The sequence below is a fragment of the Marmota marmota genome, unplaced genomic scaffold (genome assembly GCF_001458135.2).
Source record: "Marmota marmota marmota unplaced genomic scaffold, marMar, whole genome shotgun sequence".
Lineage (NCBI taxonomy): Eukaryota > Metazoa > Chordata > Mammalia > Rodentia > Sciuridae > Marmota > Marmota marmota.
The window spans coordinates 3,180,269-3,201,716 of NW_026000139.1; the positions used below are offsets into that span (position 1 = coordinate 3,180,269).

The window sequence follows — 21,448 nt, forward strand, 5'->3', positions numbered from 1 at the left end:
GGAGCCTCTCCACCTGGCAGCGACCTGGACGGAAAAACACCCGCCTGGCAGTTGGGTGTCTGCCGCGGACTGTCCGTGCAGCCTCGAGGAGGTCACTTCTCTCGGAGCCTCCAATGGCTCATCTGTAAAATGGACACACATGCTGGCCCGCGGAGCGTGCGGTCAATGCCCCTGGTGTCCCAGCGCACGAGGACCAGCAGGTCTCTACTGGCCGCCGACTTCCTTTCACTTCCCAAATCAGCACTGATGGGGCCCCTCCCGTGGCGGGTCCCCGGGTCCAGTGCTGGTGCGAAGGGACGGGGACACGAGAGGGGGCTGCGCTTTCTGGGCGCGAGCCCTCGGGACTCTGCCCAGTTCCACTCGGGGCGGGCGCTGAGGAGTCGAAGTTGGGGTGCCGGGTCCGCTGGCAGCGGGCGGGCGGCGCCGCTTACCTCGGGCCGGGCCTGGGATCTGCACACTCCGCGCCTCCCCGCGTCGGGCCTCGCGGCCTCCCGGTCCCTTGGGGGCGCGCCCGACCTTCCGCCCCGCGCCGCTGGCCAGGGCGCCCCGCCCGGAGTCAGCCGGGCAGCTCGCCCCGCCCTCCAGCTCGCCCCGCCCCTTCGGCTCGCCCCGCCCTTCCATCTTGCCCCGCCCACACCCTTCAAGGTACAGGCTGCCGGAGGTGGGGCGGGGCAAGAGCGAGTTTGATCCTGCTGTCCACTTTCCCTTCTGTCCCCAGCCTTTGGTTCTGCTTTCACCACGAAAGCAGAAGCAGGAGGCAGCAGGAGGCCAGAGAGGGAGCAGTTAGAGGGTGAACGGGGAGACTCCCTTCCCAGGGCGGGATCCTGGTAATGAAAGGCGATGGGAAGAACTAGGGACGATCCCGCGTGGGGAAGGCCACACCTATCTGCAAACATCCGCCCCGATTTGAGGTTCCTGATGAAGCTCCTGTTTCCCTCTGCTGGCATCCCGTTTATGCTCTGCAGGGGCTGGCACCGGACCTGAGGCAGTTGGGGGCAGGGCCACTCCTGCTGTCATCCCATCTCTCTGACCTCTTAACCCCCACCCCTGTGTACCCTGGGCCAGAGGCTAGCCATTCCCTGAACACCCCCAGACCTTACACACAGCCACACATCTGGGCTCCTCCAAGCCGCTGCCCCATGCCACCCCCGTCCTCCTCCCCCTGACAAACTTTTCCATTATTGTTATTATTATTTACTTTTGAGATAGGGCTCACTAAGCTGCTGAAGCTGGCCTCCTACCTTCCCATCCTCCAGCCTCCACTTTCTGAGTCACTGGAATTCCAAGGGTGTGTTCAGCCACCACACCTGGCCCAGCCCATCTTACTCAGGCCCAACGCAAAAGTCACCTATCTGCAAACATCTGCCTCGAGGTGAGGTTCCTGACCAAGCTCCTATTTCCCTTGCTAGCATCCCTTTTTCAAGGCTTCCCCCTGGCCTGTGCTTTCTTCTCCATCCGCACTCTCCGTGGGGCTCCCTACCTCTAGTGCCCGCCGCCTCTAATTCCCATCCCGGCGGGTGACGAGGTCCCAAGCATGAGTTTGGAATTACAGAGCATTAGGCTTCCGTGTGACCTTCTAGAACTACTCAGACTCTCTGAGCTCAGTTTCCTTCCCTGTAAAATGGGGAGGACAGTGGTGCCTACCCCCTGGGGTCTTCCCTCAATGGAAGACACTGTTGTCACTCTTATCTCATTATTACTACAGTGTGGCCATTAGGTGCCTGTGTGCCCCATCCTCATAGCAGGGCCCAGGCCCAACCTGTCCCCATGTCTGGGCAGCCAGCAAGCACATGGATGCCTGTATCAAGTGCTGAACTTGTTCTGGGGTCAGCTGGCCCCCTCCCCCTCTGCCACCTGCTGCCTGGGGAAGTAGCTCCAGAATTGCTGAGTTTGAAGCCAAAGTCCTCCTCCCCTAAGGGGCTCTGACCCTGGGATTCAGGCGCCCAGCCAGGGGAAGGCCTCAATGTCACCATGGTAGGTCAACTGGTTAGGCAGGTCACAACCTCTCTGTCTCCCAGGATTGGACTGGATTGGGGGCCTGCAAGGGGGAGCATGAGTGTCTCTTGAGAGACCCCTGGAGAGGTCCAGGGAGGAGAGGAACCTGGGGACATGGCAAGGAGACAGACGAGGCCTGAAGGATAGCCCCTGGTTCACCGCGCACGGTGGACAGTCAGGGCCTCTTTTCCAGGCAGGGAAGGGCCAGTGGTACCTGGTAGGAGCCTCCTGAGAAGTCACTCGGACCCAGCTTCAGACCCCAGCTTTGCCGTTTGCCAGCCACTTGACCGGGAACAAGTCATGTCCTCTCTCTGAGCCTGGGTTTCCTCATCTGGAAGCGGAGATCAAAGCAGGACTTTGGGGCCCTCGCTCACTGGGCTGTGGGGAGGGCTCTTTGAAATTCTATACGCAGAGCAAAGCCCACACCGCAGTGCCTGGTGGGTGAAAGAGTCCAATAAATGGAAGCTTGTTCTCGTTCTCATTAATGTACCACTGAGAATTAAAGAATCGGACTGACTGGCGTCCCCGAGGACAATGCTGATTTCCTTTCCTTGGAGACAAGGGTTCTATGCTTGTATAAGTCACCTCGGGCTGCGTAACATACCACCCCCAGAGACAGGGACCTGACATGACAACATTTTGTTATCTGTGTCCCTGAGGCTCCTGAACTTGCGAAGGGCTCAGCTTAGTGGTTCTGGCTCAGATGCCTCCTGTGTGTGTGGTCACCGTGGCTGGGGCTGGGGCAGATGGCCGGGGGCTGCCTGGGGATGTGTCCTCCTTCATCTAGTCCCGTGCTTTTCCTCAGGATCCCTCTGTGGGAGCTGATTTGATTTCTGGGACTCTTAGTCCCTGGTGGCCTGATGGCGGGGGGTGGGGGTGGGCGCAGACTGGCCGACAGGGGAACGCACAAAGGTTTCAGAGAACAACAAAGAAGCTCTGATGGATTTTATGACTCAGTTGTGGAAGTGACATGCTCCCATCATGTCACTTGCACTACAGTCATGCCCACCCAGATTCAAGGAGAGGAAATGGACCCTACCTCTCCGCGCAAGGTTGGACAAAGTCACATGGTAGGAAGAGAATGTGAGACGAGGTGTGACCACATTTGGAAAACACAGATTGTCACCTGCCTCAGTCCAAGGAAGTCACCAATAGTGAATGCTTAGGCAAGGAGAAGAGCCACAGAGGGGAGCTGTATTTGCTGGCAGGTGGGGAAGGGACCCTCGAATCCCATTGGGTGGACTGCTTCCTACAACATCACTTCTGGACCGAGCCTGTCCTTGTCCTCTGAACAAAGGCCACGTCAATCAAAATACACTGTTTGCAGAGTAGCATTTATTCTGTGCACACCCATGCCATCGCAATCCTTCAGGGGGAGGCAACAATGACCTCATTTTACTGAGAAGGGAAACTGACCTCAGGGAGATGCAGCCGCCTGTCCACAGGGCACGCTTTGGGAAGTGGCCTACATGGGATTGCACTCCAGTCTGAGAGATGGCACTTGAGTCTCCACTCACTCTCCAGGCCGGGCGTCCTCCTTCCCTCAGAGGCAAGGCCAGGGCCTCTCCACGCTCAGCATGCTTGCTTCAGAGGCCCAGGGTGTGGGCGCCTGCCCCAGAAATCACGTAGGAACATGGGGATGGCAGAAGCAGAAGCAGGAAGGGGAACTTAAAGAGGAAAGAAAATAAGACTTTTTATTTTCGTAGTTCTGGGAATTGAACCCAGGGTCTCGCACATGCTAGGCAAGTTCTCTACCACTGGGTTGTATCCTTAACCCTTTGTAGATTTTATTTTGAGACTGGGTCTTGCTAAGTTGCCCAGGATGGCCTCCAACTTGTGATCCTCCTGCCTCAGCCTCCCGAGTGGCTCGGATTACACGTGTGGGCCTCTGCACGGGGCTACAGTCAGAACTTTCAGTTTTAGCCTCTGTCCCAGAGACGCTGAAGGCTCCTTAAGGGTTCCTGAGCCTCACCTTCAACCGAGGCAAGTTTGCACCAATCCTGGCAGCTCCTGGCGAATAGTCACAGGACACCTACTTACACCTCCCCAGGGCGGATGCTCCGGACCTTTCCAGCAGACTGCACCAGTTGTGAGAGTTTCTTTACTGGCATTGCTAGGAGGCATCTCGGTTAGAATAATCCTTCTAGAAAGTGACTTGACCATTGGCCGATGTTCACCTTAAGTGCCCTTTGTCCTGGGCTGCTTCACTCCTGGGGCTTTTTCTGTGATCCCAGCTACTGGGGTGGGGGTGGGGGTGGGGTTGAGGCAGAAGGATCGAAAGTTTGAAGTCAGTGACAGCAATTTGGCAGGACCTAGTCTCAAAGTAAAAATTCCAAAGGGTCAAGGATACAGCCCCGTGGCAGCGCGCTCCTGGGTTCCAGCCCCAGTCCTGCAAAACAGAACAGAACAAGCCCAAACCCGGACCAAACCCCCTCAAAAATCCCTAAGCCTGCCGGAATTCTTAGCTCGCTGCGCCTGACCACTGCCGCACACCATCTGGAAATTGAAAAATGCCAAAGCCCTTCCTCCCAGATGGTGACTTTAGTCTACAGTGGCGTGTGAACACACCAAGGAGAAATGTCATCCACATTTTGGGCGCAATGACCTTAGACAAATACAGTGTTCTTAAAGGCACCAACACTGATGAGGAACATTCACTGGGCGTCACTGTGCAAGCTCTTAATTCTCCCTGTGTCCTGTGAGTTAGGTCCTGTTTTGGGCCCCTCTTTAGAGATGAGAAAACTGAGCACACAATGATGACATCGTCTTGGCTCAGTACTCTCAGGAAATGAGCTTTGGAGTGGGGCGGTCTGCAGGGTTCAGCTGCTACATAGGACCTTTCTGAGGGAGGCGGCGCACTTATGTTGAGTGACTAAGAGGGTCGGGAACTCAGTAGAGTGCGCCCCCTGGTGGCCACAACGGGCATCTTCCACGCTGCTTGCGAACTTGAGTTCAAATCGCTGTTCGGTTTCCCGTTGTGTGACTTCAACAAATCATTTTGTCTGCTGGAGTCCCAGTTTTCCCCATGAAAATTCAGATTTCTTCGTATATTAGGGATGCAAGCCCTTTTTCATGATACATGCTCTAAAATGTCTTCCTTTTTTTCCCAGTTCTCTTTCAACTTTGCTTATGAAGTTTATTTTTAATATGCAAAGGTTAAAAATATTATGTAATCAAATGCATCAATCTTTTATTGCATTTGGTTTTGGAGTCACAGTTAGCGCTTTTTTTGGTATGTGGTACTGGATATTGACCCCAGGGGTACTCTTACCACAGCCTCCATCCCACCCCCCACACACCGTTATTATTTTTGAGACAGGATCTCACTAAGTTGCTGAGGCTGGCCTCAAACTTGTGATCCTCCTACCTAAACTTCCAGAGTCACTGGGATTACAGACATGTGCCATGGCACCTGGCTTATAGTTAGCTTTTTCCAGACATAAGTTGTAGAGTAACTAACTGTATGGTTTCATTTTCTACATTGAGATTCTGATCAATTAGGATTTATTCTTGTGCATTGTGTGATCCTGGATTTAAAAAGGGGAAAAAATGGCATTTTGGGGACAGATGGATAAATTGGAGTAAAGATCCCACATTAGATAATAGTGTTAAATACATGGTAATTTTCCTGAGTGTTTACAGTTGTACCTCAGTATCAGAGGTAGATTGGTTCCAGGACACCCTTCTTCCATACAGAAATCTGTAAATGCTCAAATCCCTTATACAAAATGGCCCCAAATTTGTTTATAATCTATTTGTTTTTTAACATATAATATATATCTTCTCATATATTAAATTATCTCTATATAATTTATAGTGCCTAATACAATATAAATTCTATATAAATAGCTATATTGTATTGTTTGGAGAATAATAGCAAGAGAAAAAATTCTACACATGTGTAATCTGTAGTACAATTTTTTTTGGAGGGGGGGTACTGGGGATTGAACCCAGGGGCTCTCTTACCACTGAGCTGCACCCCTAGCCCTTTTTATTTTTAATTTTGAGGCAGGGGTTTCTTTAAGTTGTTGAGGCTGGCCTCGAACTTGCAATCCTTCTGCCTCAGCCTCCTGAGTGGCTGGGATTGCAGGTACGCACCGCTGTGCCTGGCCAGCACTCTACCCGGCCAGCCTGATATGTCCCTCCCCTCCCTGGATACCCCCAGGGCGAAGAGTGTTGAGCGCTGATGTTTCCGACTGAGCGTNCCTGCCTGTCCCTGGGGCCGTTCGCCTGCGGGGACAGCGCCGCTGTCTCCCTGGGAGTCACTTCTTCCCTCTAAGGCTGCAGCATCGCCCTCCGGACCAGCTCCCCGGTTGGGAGGGGCTGGTGCAACACCCCTCACCTCACGGGGGCCAGTCACTTGCCTCCAGCCAGAGGTGACAATACTTTTGTCCCCCAGAGGCCACAGTGTCTGCATCTGGAGCAAGTCATGGCTGGTGGGTAATACAGTAACTCCTGTCCCCACTGGAGTCACAGGGATTAGCTCTCTTCTCCAGACTTCAGTTCCCACCACAGAGGCCAGCACCGTGTCCCCAGGCTTGAACTTGGCAACAGCTTCCAGGGGTCTGTCTAGCTCACACTTGCTTACCTGTGGCTTGCTCCATGGGTGCAGGCCCCCTGCCTCCCTTCCAGAACCAGGACAGCAGGGTGGAGCCTGGTTCCATGCCACTGGGAAAGCAGAAGTTTCCTCCAGTGACATAGATGCAGATAGGACCTCCACTAGGGCTCTGCCCCTCCCCCTGCTGTGTCCTGGTCCCGGGAGGTCCTTGGCCAGATACTCTGGAGCCAAGGGCTGTGCTTGAAGTCATGACGGTTCTCCTGGTTGCTGGGATGCAGGCTGTCACTCTGAGGTCTCTCCCCTGGCTCCTCTGCCTGTCTGGGCTCCCATGTCACCATCTGTGGCCCAGATTCTGAAGCCATCCCTGGTTGGGGAGTTGTGTGATGCCCCTCTCAGGCCTGCACAGGGGCTTGTTTGTATTCCCTCCTTCTGGTGCCTGGCCTTAGGGGCAGTAGAGAGGTGAGCAGGCCCCTCTCTAAGTGGGACAGACGATGCTGGAAGAGTTGGTGGGAATGGGGACCTCAGAGCCTTGTCAGCTGGCCCAGGTCCTGGATCCAGGTTCTCTGGGGAGTCGCAGGGAACCCTTTGTATGTCCTGCCTGGCCACAGCCCAGGGCTCAGACAATGCTGTCCCCTACAGCAGGCATGGCCCTCTCCCACCCGCCCAGTGTCCTGGCATCTGCAGTCCCTTCAGGTGTTGGGGAGACAGGATGCTGAGGACACTCTGTGCTAGTGGCCCTTGGAAGGTTCTGCAGACACAGGAGTTGCTGGGGCTGAGCTGGCAGGGCTCCCGGGAGAGGAGACACAGATGGAGTTGACGTCTATGGAGGGAACTAGAGCTCTGTGACTAGCCATGGGGGCCACTGTGACTCTGGGATCTGGTGACCCATTCTCTGATGACTCACACATTATTGGCCTGCTTGGTAGAGCCAAGAGGGCATGCCAGACCTCTGCCTGGATACCAGCCAGGAAGGAGACATGGAAGGACGGCCCAGCATGGAGGAGGCTTTGGCCTCAGGGGGCCCCTTCCATCACGAGTTCGCCAGCAGTGGGGACTGCAGTGTAGGGGGCATCGTACAGGCATGAAACTGAGGTCCTCAGAGACAGCCTCTGGAGACTCAGAGGCAGGATGAAAGAAACACCTCTGGGGCGTCCTGCTCCCAGCCCGCAGAATCTCTGATTTCACTGTTTTGGAGAGAGATGTCCCCCGGCCAGGCATGAACCTCCCTTTCTGGGGATTTCGTCTCCCAGGATCCTGGGGTTTCAGGGTAAATCCCCCTCCTTTTCGGTTGTATTTGTGCCTGACTTTGCACCTGTGCCCATCACGCAGCCTAGAACCATTTAAGATTCGATGCTTGGAGGTCGGAGATGCCGCGCTGGTGGCAGTCTGCCGCAGCTGGCTCTGGTGTGGGTCTGGACAGTGGCACCCTCCGCCTTCGCTGTCCTTCCTCCCTGATCTGTTCCCCCCAGCCAGTGCCTTATCCTCAAGGCTGCTTGGAGTAAATCACCTTGAGCTGAACGTGCTAAGAAACTAACAAACCAGCCAACATTCCACGACCCCAGCCAGCGAGAAAAGCCAGCCAGGAGTGTGGACAAGCCGTGTCTTTGGAAAGTCATGATAGGCCAGCCTGTGCCATCGCGAGTAATGAGGGAGCGATGACTCCACCAGAGGCATCCCGCGTGCTGGAGCACATCAGGTGGCCATGGGAGGCCTTTGGGACCCCTGCTCGTCCCATGGCTTTTCTTCTGTACTGGGGATTGAACACAGGGGCTCTCGGCCACTGAGTGCCTCCCCAGCCCTTCTTATTTCATCTTGAGACCGTTGCCCTGGAACTGCTCTGGACCGTGTGATCCTCCTGCCTCAGCCTCCGGAGTGGCTGGGATTGCAGGTACGCACCGCTGTGCCTGGCCAGCACTCTACCCGGCCAGCCTGATATGTCCCTCCCCTCCCTGGATACCCCCAGGGCGAAGAGTGTTGAGCGCTGATGTTTCCGACTGAGCGTCTAGAGGGTGCCTTGGTTGGAGCCTGGAGTTGTTTTAGAGACATCAACTGTTCCTGAGATAGAGTCAGTATGGCCCGTAGATCTTCCAGAAGGAGAAACGGTTAAGGAATGCCATCAGGGCTGCCAACGTGTGAATCCGGTCATCAAAGGGCACTAACCACCAGGCAGACATGATCCGTGTTGGCTTCTGCCTCTGTTTATCCAAGAAGATCAGCAGTTTGAGAAGAAAGCGAGCAGGAAGGATGCGCTCTCTGGAAGGAGGGTGGTTTTTGGAAGTTCGTGCAGTTACTGGAGCGTTCAGACGTTCTCCTGGCCAGTGGCCGGGTCATCTTTCTGAAAGTTGTCAACGGGCCCAGCGCCACCAGGAATTCCAGAGGCCGTCGCCATTGTCCCATGTCACAGATGGGTAAGCTGAGGCTGGAAAGGCCGAGCAGGGTGGCAGGAAGCAGAGACTCAGAGTCAGCGTCCGGGTCCATTTCAAGTCCCCGTGGGGGCACTGTCCGTGGCGACCATGTCTGTGGCCTCGTCTCGGGGGTGAGGCAGTGCTGGCCTTGTGGGGTCCTGGGAGAAGGGGCTGGAGTGGGCGGGGGGCCCCAGCCAGCCCAGGGGCTCCTCAGCCACAGACGGGCACCTTTCCCACCGTGGTTTTCTGGAAGGACAAGGGTTGCTGCACAAATGCCACCAATTTGGTTTTCTGAGGCTCAGTCAGGACATGTGGCTCCCACGCAGTTGGAACCAGTGGTCACCTTGCAGCAGAGGCAGGAGGAAGTGAGAGCGTCGCTCCCTCGAAGGGCGGTGACAGATGCCCTGCTGTGGCCCATGGGACCCAGGAGACGGGGTCTCATCCTCCTGCCCAGCTTGAAGGAACCCATGCTGCCCTTCTTTTTAAATGTTTTTGGGATTATTATGAAAGTACTTATTTTTTTTTAGATATTTTTTCTGTTTTTTTGTAGTCCGGGGCGGACCCGGGGCCCTGCATGTGCTGGGCGGGTGCTCTGCCCCAGCCACCTTCCTCGCCCTGGTTGAACTTTTTTCCCTGGGAGTAAAAATACTCGCAGTTTTGAAGGGTGGCACAGGGCACGGGAAACGGGGGCCTCCGTCCTCTCTAGAAGAACCTCTTCCAGAATCTTCACTGCAGACGCGGACCCCGACACACCCGCGCCCGCGTTTGCGCACAGGGGTGTGGACACGTGTCCTGTGGCCCTGGTCCCTCCCTCTCTCTAATGTTATCTGACACTGTCCTCCCTCCTCACGTGGCAGTGGCTGCAGGGTCCTGGAAACCAGCCGCGTGGTGGACGGCTGGGCTGGGCTGGGCTGGGCCAGGCCCTGGTGAGGGACTTGTCGGCGGCTGGCTCTCCTCAGCTTGGGCAGAAGCACTGTGTGCAGGGCCCGCCCTCCCTGGTCCCCACTGGCAGGGCTGTGTGAGGACCCGGTCACAGGCGGAATTCCTGGGCCCTTCCGCCTCCAGGGTGGCGGTGCTATGGCCCTGAGTCTGCCTCGAAGCGGCAGCTTCTGGCCATGGTCAGCGGAGGCCGTCCCTGGCCCCAGGTTGCCCACGGTGCTCGCCTCGAGTGGCTTTGGGGTTTTCTGTGACTCGCTCTGACGCCCCTCGCCTGCAGCCTCCCGGCTTATGAGGCAGGTCTGCCACTGGGCACCTGATCTTCCTCGCTCACCCAGCCCTCGCCTCCCCGGCCCTCACACACTCTCTATGAGACACACTGAGTGAGCAAGTGTCCCCTCCTGTCACGTGCCACACCGTCCTCTGAAGTGGGAGTCACTGACCATTTCATGGAGGAGGAAACCAGGGCTTAGGGAGGTGGATCTTTGTCCCAGAGGCTGGGGGAGGGCTGCTGGGGACCCAGAGGATCTGGGGACAGGAGCCCAAGCTCTTGTCTTTCACCCTCCTTGAAAGGTAAAACCTTCATTCCTGAGTCTCTCGGTCATTATCCATCATTGTATGTGAGCCACCAGCCTTGAGGGTCATGGCTCTTGGCTTCCTCTGGTGAGAACGCTGTCCCCTCTGAGCTGAGCCTGTGGTGTGGGCCCTTCATCCCAGAAACTCAGGAGGCTGAGGCAGGAGAATCACGTGAGCCCGAGAGATGGAGGCCAGCCTGAGCAGCCCAGCCAAACCCCTTCCCAAACCAACCAGATGACAAACAATGCCCCCTTCCAGGATTCGGTTGCCCGGCCGAGGTAGAGGCTCGGAGCACAGCTCTAGAATCTGTCTCTACTCTGCTACTTACTTGCTGTGTGACCTCAGGCAAGAGACTTCGGCTCTTTTTTTTTTGCTCTGGAACATTCAGAGCTTAGGCTTTTTTTTTTTTTAAACTTTCCACGTGGCAGTGCCCCTCCTCAGGGCACCCGGACAGCATTGTCTTTCTTTCCTGATTGTGATAGTTCCCCTGTGGGGATTTTAACTGTTCTCATGTCCCCACCATGAGCTTCTTGGAGCCAGGACTGAATGTCACTCATCTTTGCCTGAAGGTGTTGGGCGTGGGTATTTTGAGTGTTTTCCTAGCCATTTCTGTCCTGGAGCTGTCTGGTGGCCTTTCAGTCAACTTCCCCCCGAGACAGTCCTGTGTGAACCCTCGCTCTCTGTTCTGTGGTGCTTGGGTGGAGCCCAGGGCCTCGCGGGTCTGGGCTGCGCCTGCTCCGGCTGCTCCCAGTCCTCTGCTCTCCTTGTCTTGTGGGCTCCTCAAGTTTCTTTAGAACCTTTAACCCTGTGCACCCCTAGCCCAGCACCGCGGCCAGACCTATGATCCCAGGGACTTGGGAGGCTGAGGCAGGAGGATCCCAAGTTCAAGGCCTGCTTGGGTAATTGACTGAGCTGTCTCTGAATTTTAAGAAAGGGCTGAGGCTGTAGCTTGGTGGCAGAACGCCTCAGTCCCCAGTACTGCAATAAATAAGTAAATAGAGAAAGAGAGGTTCCCCTAGTTACAGAGGTGACATGGTTATGCTAGGATTCATTTTAGATGAGGTAATGGGGGCTGGAGGTGTGGCTCGGGGGTGGGGCGCTGGCCTAGCTGCGCAGGTTCTTGGATTCAGTCCCCAGTACAGCAAAACAGAGGGAAAGGAAACCCTGGGTCGTGGGCCTGCAGGAGTGTTCACCACAGCGGGGGAGTGACCCACCATGGGTGGTGCCTGGGGCTCGGGCCCTGTCCCCGTCTTCCTAGCTGGAACCTGCTTCCTCCAGAAGCCCTCGGGTGACCTGGAGTGGGCCAGAGGAGCAGGACCCAGCCTGCCTGGAGCCATCCTGCCTCCGCCTTTGGTACCCTGTGTACCAGCTAGCGCTGGGCACCAGTCTGTGTAACAAACTAGCCTCCAGGACCAGGGCTTAGGCCAACAGCCCCTGACCCCCACAGGTCTGAGGGCGGCTGGGGCCACCTGCTTCATACTGTAGGCGCAGTCTGCTTATGTTTCATATTTCTGGAACGAGCTGGCTGGCTGGGGCATGTGCCACAGTGGCAGGGACAGAGGCAGCAAAGGGCAGGTGGAAACATGGGTTCCTCCTGAAGGCTAACCCTGTCACTGCCGAGCATGTCCCATTTGCTAGAGCAAGCCACGCGGCGTGATGGAGCCCAGGTCCAGGGATCCCTGGCTCCAGGCCGCAGGGTGTCTGCCGCAGCCCCGTGCAACTGTGTTTTACTTTCCTCCCTGTGGCTGGGCCACGTGGCCCGTCTTGAGGACTGTGGGGTTGTCATGAGGGAACGGTGGCTTTACAAGTGCCACGGGGCGAGACCCTTGCCAGGCACCGGGGAAGTTGATGGGCTGTTGTTGGCCAGGAGCTGTTTGTCCGTCCTGTTAGAATCAGAGCTGGACATGGCCGCATCTGGCTGTGGGCAGCTTTGCAGGGTCCCTGCCACCAACCAGTGTCCCCACCTTCCCTCCCCAGGTGGGCCTTCCTGGAGCTGGGCACAAGTGGCAGCTACAATGACAGCCTGCAGGCCTACGCAGCTGGCGTGGTGGAGGCCTCCGTGTCCGAGGAGGTAAGGCCACGCTAGGCCTGGGTCCCAGCTGCCCTGGCCCTGCCCAGCCAGTGTCACCTGGGGCTGAGTCAGCATGTATTCCTTGACGCCTACAGAGAAATACGTGACATAGCGCCAGTTTCCACAGCCCGATCAGACAGTGAACACCCGACCGATGCTCAGGAGCGGCCCATGCCACCCGAGCCCAGCCCGCGGCTCCGAGTGCCCGCTGCCATGCTCCGTCCCCCTTGCTTTGCGGAGACACTGCCCACACCATGACACTCACTGTTTAGAAACCTACAGTTGGTTGGCTTGCCGTGCACAGCACAGCTCAGAAGGACACAGGGAGGGGCGGGGTGCTGGCCAGGCCGTGCAGGGTGAGCAGGACATGGGTCAGGGTGTGTTCCAGTGGGACGGCGACAGGCCAGGTCCCTGGGCCACCAGCCCTGCGCCTCCTCCCTACCTGGGCTGCCTGTGCCTCCGCCGGGAGGTAGGCGTGCGGGCTGCACATCACTGCAGCAGAACACCTGGGCCAGGTTGTTCCCGAGCCTTGGGAGGCTGAGGCAGGAGGGTTGCGAGTTCTGGGCCAGCCTCAGCAGCTTAGGCCCTCTCTCAAAAATAATGATAATAGGGGCTGGGGCTCAGAGGTAGAGTGTGAGGCCCTGGGTTCAACCCTCAGTACCACATAAAGTAAAATAAAGACACGTGTCCACCTAAAATATTTATAAAAATAAAATATTTTTTTAAAAAAATAAAAAGGACTGGCGACGTCGCTCATGGTACCCCTGGGTTCCATCCTCGGTATCATAAATAAATGAATAAGTAAGTAAATAAATCATACTAAAGTTGGTAACTATGAAGCTAACAGGTGGCGGGGGACTGAGGGGGGGGCTCCGAGGTGGAGCGCACCTAGGTGGGCAAGAGGTGAGAAAGGTTTATGTGCTGGCTCACGGGGCTAGAACATCCGACCACCACTGGGCAGGCCCAGTGTGTCTGGCCCAGCAGGGGTCTGAGGGCCATGGAAGGGGCCTGGGAGCTGTGGCAGGTGCAGTGGGCACAGGTTGCCCACCTGGGAGCTGGATGCGGACAAGGAAGAGGAAAGCCCTGGCCGCGGGGTCCCCTTTAAGGACATGCCCCCAGTAACCTAAGCCTCTCGCTAGGCCCCGCCTCCTGCAGGCTCTACCCCCAGCAGCCCCTGGGGGTCAAGCCTTGGGGACCTCCAGCTTCCAGACCACAGCAGCAGAGATGGCGGCCACGGAGCCCTGAGGTTGGAGCGGGCTTGTGAGCATGGCTGTGGGCACCCAGCCACCCAAGAGCCACAAGGCTGGCAGACCTCGGCCATGGGGTTGGCGGGGTGGAGTGGTCACTGTGGCTGGCTGGACTGGTCTTGGCTGGCTCGCGGAGCTCCTGTAGTATGCTGGCAGGTCGTTCACTGTCCAGGGCTCAGCGCTGCATCAGCTGGGGTGACAGGCAGCGCCAGGTTCAGGGTCCCCACCAACAGGGGAGCCCAGGCCTTCCTGAGGCTCGCCACAGCATCCGCCAAGAGGGGGCTGCATTGTCCCTTGCTGTGGCCTCGGTGCTGGGGACAGAGAGGAGCTGCTCAGAACAGGAGGCAGATGGCTGGGTCCCCAGGTGCTCTAGGCTCTGCCCGCCGAAGCCCCTGGAGGAAGGGCCCGGAGGGCGGGCCATGGGAGGACGGGCCCCTAGGCTGGAGCCTGCGGCCCCTCAGCGCCCGCTCCCCGCAGCTCATCTACATGCACTGGATGAACACCGTGGTCAACTACTGTGGCCCCTTCGAGTACGAGGTCGGCTACTGCGAGAAGCTCAAGCACTTCCTGGAGGCCAACCTCGAGTGGATGCAGCGGGAGATGCAGTGGGACCAGGACTCCGGGTACTGGCACCAGGTGGGCCTGCCGGGCTCTGCGTTCCGGGGCCAGCCCAGCCTTTGAGTACCCCCTACCTGGCCCCCGTTCCCCCCATCTGTCCCACTCTACCTGCCTGTCCTTCCGTCGTTCCCTTGATGGCGCCCCTGCTGTCTGTCCTGGCCCCCTGTCCAGCCCAGCCTGCTTTTCTCCCGTCAAAGAAGAAAAGACCTGGTTCATGGCCAGCACCCTGTTCTCCTTCACACGGGGAGGCTCTGGACAGGGTGATCGTGTTGGGGACGGTGACAGCAGCAGGAGGAGGCAGGCAGGGAGGCTGAGCACCCAGGCAGGCTGGGCACAGGGACCTTCTCCTTCCCGGGAGCTGCTGGGCAGGCAGCTCATGGAGAGGGCAAGGCCAGGGGGCACCCGCCCTGCTGGCTGCTGACTACATCCTCAGTGCAGTCAGTACACGGTGGCTTCCCTAGAAAGCCGCCAGGGGGCAGCCCTCTAACGTGGCCGTCAGGACTGTTGCCACAGACTGTGGGCCTCGTTTGCACCGTGTCCTTCTCTCAGCTTCTCAGTGTCCACCCACCTGCTGGACTGCTAGGATGGCTCCTGTGCCCACCCACCCACCCCAGCCCATCGCTCCCGACCCTCTGTCAGTCTGTCCATCCATCTGTTCACCTTCCCACCACTTCACCACCTCTCTGTGCATCTGTCACCCATCCGCTCACCTCTCATCTGTCCACCTGTCCATCACCCATCTGCTCCCTCCTCCAGCCATCCAGCCCTCGTCCATCCATCCATCCTCCCCTCATTTGTCTGTCTGTCCACCGTCCATCCATCTTGCCTGTGCTTGCTGAGGGCCTGGGGAGTGCTCACACATGCCAGGCCCCGTGAGGCCCATGGTCACAGGGTGCTCGTGGTCACAGGGTGCCGAGGCAGAGCTGCCGCAGGGAGGAGCCTTGGCCGCGGGGGCCAGGTTTCCCGAGGCAGCAACTCTAAGCTTGGAGCAGGGACAGTGGCCGTGGGATGGGGGCTGGGAGGCTTCCTGCATGAGGTGGCTTTTGAGTTGGGCTTTTAAGCAGGGGTGATGTGGGGTGCACCAGGTGTGGACGTCAACAGTTCATGGAAGGCAGGAGAGGGCCTGGCAGGGAGGGGCAGGGCTGGCCTCTCCTGCTCTGGCTGCAGCCCAGACTGGCCCCACTGCAGGGGTGCGGGCCTCACCTCCCGGCACCCATCCTCGCCCCCCAGGTGCGGCTGACCCTGCTGCAGCTGAAGGGCCTGGAGGACAGCTATGAAGGCCGCGTGTCCTTCCCAACTGGGAAGTTCACCATCAAGCCCCTGGGGTTCCTGTAAGTGCCCCCAGGTGCGCAGGGTGGGGAAGGGCACGCCTCACAGATGGCAGGTCCATCGCCAGCTCGGCCTTTCTCGTTTCACAGCCTCGGACTGGCCAGCTGACCTCCAGAGCCTTGGCTGGCCAGTGACGGGCGCAGCAGGCTGCTCACCTCCCGCCCCATCCCTCCTCAGCCTGTTGCAGATCTCTGGGGACCTGGAAGATCTAGAGCCCGCCCTGAACAAGACCAGGACCAGGGCCGTCCTTGGCTCAGGGTCCTGCTCCGCCCTCATCAAGCTGCTGCCCGGCCAGCGTGACCTCCTGGTGGCCCACAACACCTGGAACTCCTACCAGCACATGCTACGCATCATCAAGAAGTACACGTTCCAGTTCCGGGAGGGCCCCCAGGGTAGGTGGGCGCGTTTGTGTGCGTGAGCACCTGCTGGGGCTCGGGAGGGGCGGGGCGCGGGAAGGGGGCTTTGGCAGCCCCTGCCATACACACAGGGTCACCAGGGCAGTTCCAAGAGCGCATCTTGGGGTTTTTTAATTTGATTTTTCAGTGCTGGAGGTTGAGCCAGGGCCCTGTTCATACTAAGCAGGGGTTCCCCACTGAGCTGCGCCCGCAGCCTTTTTATTTTTTATTTGAGACAGAGTCTGGCTAAGGTGCTGAGGCCGGCCTTAAACTTGTGATCCTCTTGCCTCAGCCTCCTGAGATCTGGGATGACAGGCGGGCACCACTGTGCCCTGCTAGCCCCATTTTAAATAATTTCTTTAAAGTCATAGAATGTCAGAAAACTCCGTAGAACACCTCGCTTCAGTACCCCTCACTTCTGAGAACACGTGGTTATGTTTTATTTTGCTTTCCTAGATTTGAAAACAAGGTGCTTTGATTTTCTGTTGTGCTTCACTTTATTCTGTGAGCAAGAGGTGAGCTCAGCGGTCCCAGGTGAGGGCTGGGGCTCCTGTCCCCCGCCTGGGCCAAGGCTGCGGTGGGTCACAGTGTGGTTTGGATAGGGCTGGACTCGTGGGGGTGTGTTTTGTGTATGTATCTGTTCTAAAATTAATAGACGCGTGTTTAAGAGAAGCCTGAGGCCGGGGTGCATCGGGAATGGACACCCTAGGGAGCTCCGCATCCCCCCAACCTCACGATTGGCCGCACACCTGTGCTGTTTGTCGCAGCAATGGATAGGGATCCATACGTTGGTTCTCATCGGGGCATTGGGCAGTTTTATGGGCTTGACACGTGCCTGGGGATACGTGCCTACCCCTGGGCCATTGTACAGACCTGTTTCACTGCCCTGAAGTGTCTGCTGACCCGATGCTGCCACCGGTAGTCCCGTGAGCCACCCACAGCCTGTGCGCCTCCTCCTGTAGCTGGGCCTGCCAGGAGTGGACCAGCAGGGCAGAGCCGAGAAGCGGGGGTGGGCAAGCCCTGGTCTGAGCAGCGGGGCCTAAAATGTGGTTTACGGGGTCAGACTCAGCAGACCAGCTCCACCGCCAGCCGAAAAGGCGTCTCTGCCACGGCATGGCCCCAGGGGGTCACTGTTCTCACCAAGCTTGCCTTCTGACTGGAGATAGTGCCCCCCAGGCTGGGCTTCTGGCCTGACTTCATTGATGCACACTGTAGCTGTGCACCGGGAGTGGGAGCGTGGCTGGGTTTGTACAGACGCCTGTGGCCATGCGGCCTCCTGCAGCCATACAGGACCCCTCCACTGCCCAGGACGCTCCCCGGGTCCCCAAGATTGTCCCTCGCTGCCCTCCCCAGGCGGCCACTGTTCTGACTCCTTTCTTAGTAGGTTAGTTTGTGTGTTCTAGAACTTTATTTAAGCCCTTAACCAGTTTATTTAAAACTTCTTGTTGTAGTTTTATTTTTTATTGAAATTTTTTTATTGAGGCAAAAATCATAATGTAAACCCAACCATCTTCAAGTGCACTGTCCTTTCTATCTGGTTCCAAAACATTTTCCTTGCCCCTGGCGGGAGACCCTGTGCCCACCAGGCAGCCGGTCGCCATGTGTGACTTTCCTGGGGCTGGCTTCTTTCCCACAGTGTTATGGTCTCCAGGCTCGGCCACATTGTGGTGGGTGTTGGTGCTCTGGTCCTCTTTGTAGCTGAGTAGTACTCCATGGTGTGGGTGGCCCGTGGCTCTCCCACCCACCAGCAGGTGGATACTGGGTCGTTGCCACCTGTCGACCCCTTTACTGCTTCTAACAGTTGACTTATGGGGACCCTGAGCTTGTGACTTGAACCCTTACGGCCCCCTGGGTGGGGCTGCAGTGGGGGGGGGTATTCCCATTTTGCAGAGAAGGAAACTGAGGCTCAGAGAGGCTGAGTGACTTGTCCCAGGGAAACTCAGCATCTCCTTTCTGGGTCTGGCCCTCTTAATGGCCACCCTCTTATAATTAAAAAGCGAGATGCCAGTAAACAAAGTGCACACAGAGAGAAAGGGATAAACATGTTTGTCAGTGGTGGCTTTTCCTGCTTGCTCTTACTAGTTTCTTATGGTGTTGGGGTGGAGCCCAGGCCTCCTGCGCTAGGCGAGCCTCCACCGTGAGCTCCTGCCTAGCCCACGTGTGCATTCTATATCAGTCTCCTCATTTGCTAAAGGACAGAAGTGACTGGGTGGGAGCGGCTTGCTCCCCTTGAGACCCACGTCCCTGCAGGGCCTGCCTGACCAGCGCCGGCCGCTCTCTCCCCAGAGGATGCCCTCCTGGTTCCTGGGAATCAGATGGTCTTCTCATCCTACCCCGGCACCATCTTCTCCTGTGACGACTTCTACATCCTGGGCAGCCAGCTGGTGAGTCCCACCAGTCACCTGTGTCCCCTCCCTGGGGATGTGTCTCACTGTGTCTCACTGCTGAGCTGGGACAGGAGGTGTTCGCTTGGATGTGGTGACCGGTGACTGAGCTGCACCCTGTGGCTGGGCCCCAGTGAGAGCAGAGATGGAGGGTGGGGTGGCTGCAGCCCTACCTGCACCCTAGGCCCTGGCTCCTCCTCCCGTGCTGCTGGCTGGCCCCTCATCAAGGCTTGTTAAATGTGGGTCCCCAAAGCCTTCACTGGGCTGGACTGTGTGGGGGCTCAGTCCTCATGAGCCACTGGTCCTGGGGCCCAGGTCCTTGGGAGCCTCTGGTCCTGGGGACCCTGGAGATGCCCTTGACCTTGGCGACCTGGTTTGCTTTTCCGGCGGAGGTTCACCCCCACTGTCCTTGTCCCTCGTCTTGCTCTCTGTGGGCGAAGCCCCCGCAGCCCGGCGGGTTTCTGAATAGCTGTTGTTGTTGGTGAGCTGTTTGTGCTGTCTCCCTGGCTGGCGCCCAGCCCTGTTTAGAAATCTGTCCCTGGCACCTCTCGCCAAGGCTCGTGCCTGGATTGCCAGGGCAACCGGCCAGGAGAGAGCTTTCTGAGGCACCCTCGGGGCCCAGGTGCCAGTCCTGGGAGGGCAGGCGGGGACTCCTGGCCTCCTCCAGGCCTGCTCTGAGTGTGGGAAGGGCCTGGAGGGCGGTGGTCTGTTTCTTTGTCCTGGTCCTGGCAGTGGCACCTGGGGTGCTCCACCTGAGCCACATCCCCAGCCCTTTTTACTTATTTATTTCCTGAGATGGTTCCAGATTTGCTGAGGCTGACCTCAAGCGTGGGGTCCTCCTACCTCGGCCTCCTGAGTCTCTGGGATTTCATAGCGACATGAGTTTTATTTTTAACCACCAAGAAGAAGGCATTGTTTACAGAACAAGCAGAGGACGGAGCAGGGTCCCTGGAGAGGGGCAGGAGGCAGCTGGAGGCCGGGTGGGCGTCTGCCCTTGGCTCCAGGACGGGCTGGGACAGGCCGAGGATTCTCTGTTGCACGGCCCCTGGGCTCTGGGCCTGGATCCAGGTTCATGGCCTCAGGCCATCAGCCTTCCCTGAGGCTGGCCTGGGAATGGGGCACTGTCTCAGGGAGAGCTGAGCACTTGGTGAGGGGTCCGCAGGAGCAGCACTTTGGGCTTCCTGGGCTGGGCCGGCTCCTCAGCCTGACTCCCCAGGAGAAGCAGTGAGGAGCGGGGGCATGCGGCAGGGCTGGGATCTGGCTAGGCCAGAGCTGTGGGACTGCCCAGGCCCTGCCCAGGCTCAGGCCCCGTCCTGCGCATCAGTAGACCAGGGACTGCTATTGCCCAGGGCCAGGGTCCCTGCAGCCCTGCCCCTGAGGCGGCCCCTGTGCCCCCCAGGTGGCGCTGGAGACCACCATCGGCAACAGGAACGCAGCCCTGTGGAAGTATGTGCAGCCCGAGGGCTGCGTGCTGGAGTGGATCCGCAACCTGGTGGCCAACCGCCTGGCCCTGGACGGAGCCATCTGGACAGACGTCTTCAAGAGGTTCAACAGTGGCACGTGAGTGGCTCTGGGCCGTGGCCCCACCCTGGACACAGCCCTCCCGCCACAGACCCCAGGGACCGAGGGGCTGGCAGATGCCAGAGGCCTCTCCTGTTCTGCACCGGGAGGCCCGGGAGGCCGAGGCTTAGGAAGGGCAGGACACGGCCCCCACAGGCTCCTGGCTCAGGGAGGGGCCCTGGGGACAGGGCAGGAAGGGCTCTGGAAAGGGGGCACGTGGGTGGCTGGGAGTGCAGACGCGGCAGAGGAACTGGCCTTTGTCCTGACGGGTAGCTGAGGGCCGTTCCCAGCAGGCCAGCAGCAGGGGCCTGAGCGCCTGTGGGTACCTGCCTCACTGCAGTGCCAGGGTGAGGGCCAGTGGCCCCCGGGCGGCTGGGCAGGGGCTGGGTGGGTGTCCCAGGCCGCTCAGTCCCCTGCTGGGCCCTCCAGGTACAACAACCAGTGGATGATCGTGGACTACAAGGCCTTTGTCCCCGGACAGACCAGCCCAGGGGGCAGGGTGCTCACAGTCCTGGAGCAGCTCCCGTGAGTACCTCTGGGTGGAGGACCCGCCTGGGTGGAGGCCCTGGTGGCGAGCCTCGTGGGAAAGCTGGGGTCCCCGAGACGGGAGGGGCGGCTGGTGCAGCCAGGTTGGCCCCGGCAGGAGGGGGGCCGGGGCCCTGAGCCAGGCCTGCTCTGGGACCCCTCCTGACGACCTCCGCTCTGTCCTGCCCAGGGGCCTGGTGGTGGTGGCCGACAAGACCTCGGACCTCTACGACATGACCTACTGGGCCAGCTACAACATCCCGTAGGTGCCCCGCCCGTTCTCCTCCGCTTGTCCGCTCCCCAGGCGCCAGGGCCAGGCCCTCCCTAGTGGTGTTAGCGCCACAGCAGGAACCAGGCAGGTCCTGAGGGCTTCATGGTGTAGTTAAGTGACCTGGTCAGCAGCGTGTGAGCAGCGCCCGGCTCCCTGTGTGGCACCCACCAAAGGGTGGCGCGGGGTGGCCCAACCCAGGGGTGTGCCCAAGCTGGGTGGCAGCTGCCACTCCCAGCACTCACTGCTTCGTTTGGTCCTGGTGATCTCTGGTTTCAGGGGTGCAGAACCCAAGGCTCCGGGACGGCGCCCGCCCTCGCAGGCCGCAGAGCTGGGTGGTGGGGCCAGGGTCCCAGCCATGACTGTGGCACCCCAGCCCGGCCACCCTGCCAGCCACCCAGAGCAGAGCCGTCCCCTCTGGGTCCCGGCTCCTGGGTCGTCATGACTGCTCTGGAGTGACCGCCTGCCTCCTCCTGGCCCGTGACCCTGCCTCGCGCGGTCACTGGAGTCATGGTGACTCTCTTTGTCCCGCAGGGCCTTCGAGACAGTGTTCAATGCCAGCGGGCTGCAGGCGCTGGTGG

At 58.6% G+C, this 21,448-nt stretch overlaps 1 protein-coding gene across 1 annotated transcript in view; it reads left to right on the plus strand.

The window, feature by feature from the left end:
- Positions 1-165: 165 nt before the first annotated feature.
- Plbd2 (phospholipase B domain containing 2) overlaps positions 166-21,448 on the plus strand; it is a 23,404-nt gene continuing 2,121 nt past the window's right edge. Inside the window, exons 1-11 of the mRNA XM_048785673.1 lie at positions 166-661; positions 3,502-3,544; positions 12,448-12,541; positions 14,266-14,424; positions 15,637-15,737; positions 15,913-16,127; positions 18,417-18,514; positions 19,914-20,074; positions 20,504-20,599; positions 20,790-20,861; positions 21,402-21,448. Of these exons, the coding sequence (XP_048641630.1) occupies positions 166-661; positions 3,502-3,544; positions 12,448-12,541; positions 14,266-14,424; positions 15,637-15,737; positions 15,913-16,127; positions 18,417-18,514; positions 19,914-20,074; positions 20,504-20,599; positions 20,790-20,861; positions 21,402-21,448 (1,582 nt within the window). The remainder of the gene's footprint in view (positions 662-3,501; positions 3,545-12,447; positions 12,542-14,265; positions 14,425-15,636; positions 15,738-15,912; positions 16,128-18,416; positions 18,515-19,913; positions 20,075-20,503; positions 20,600-20,789; positions 20,862-21,401) is intronic.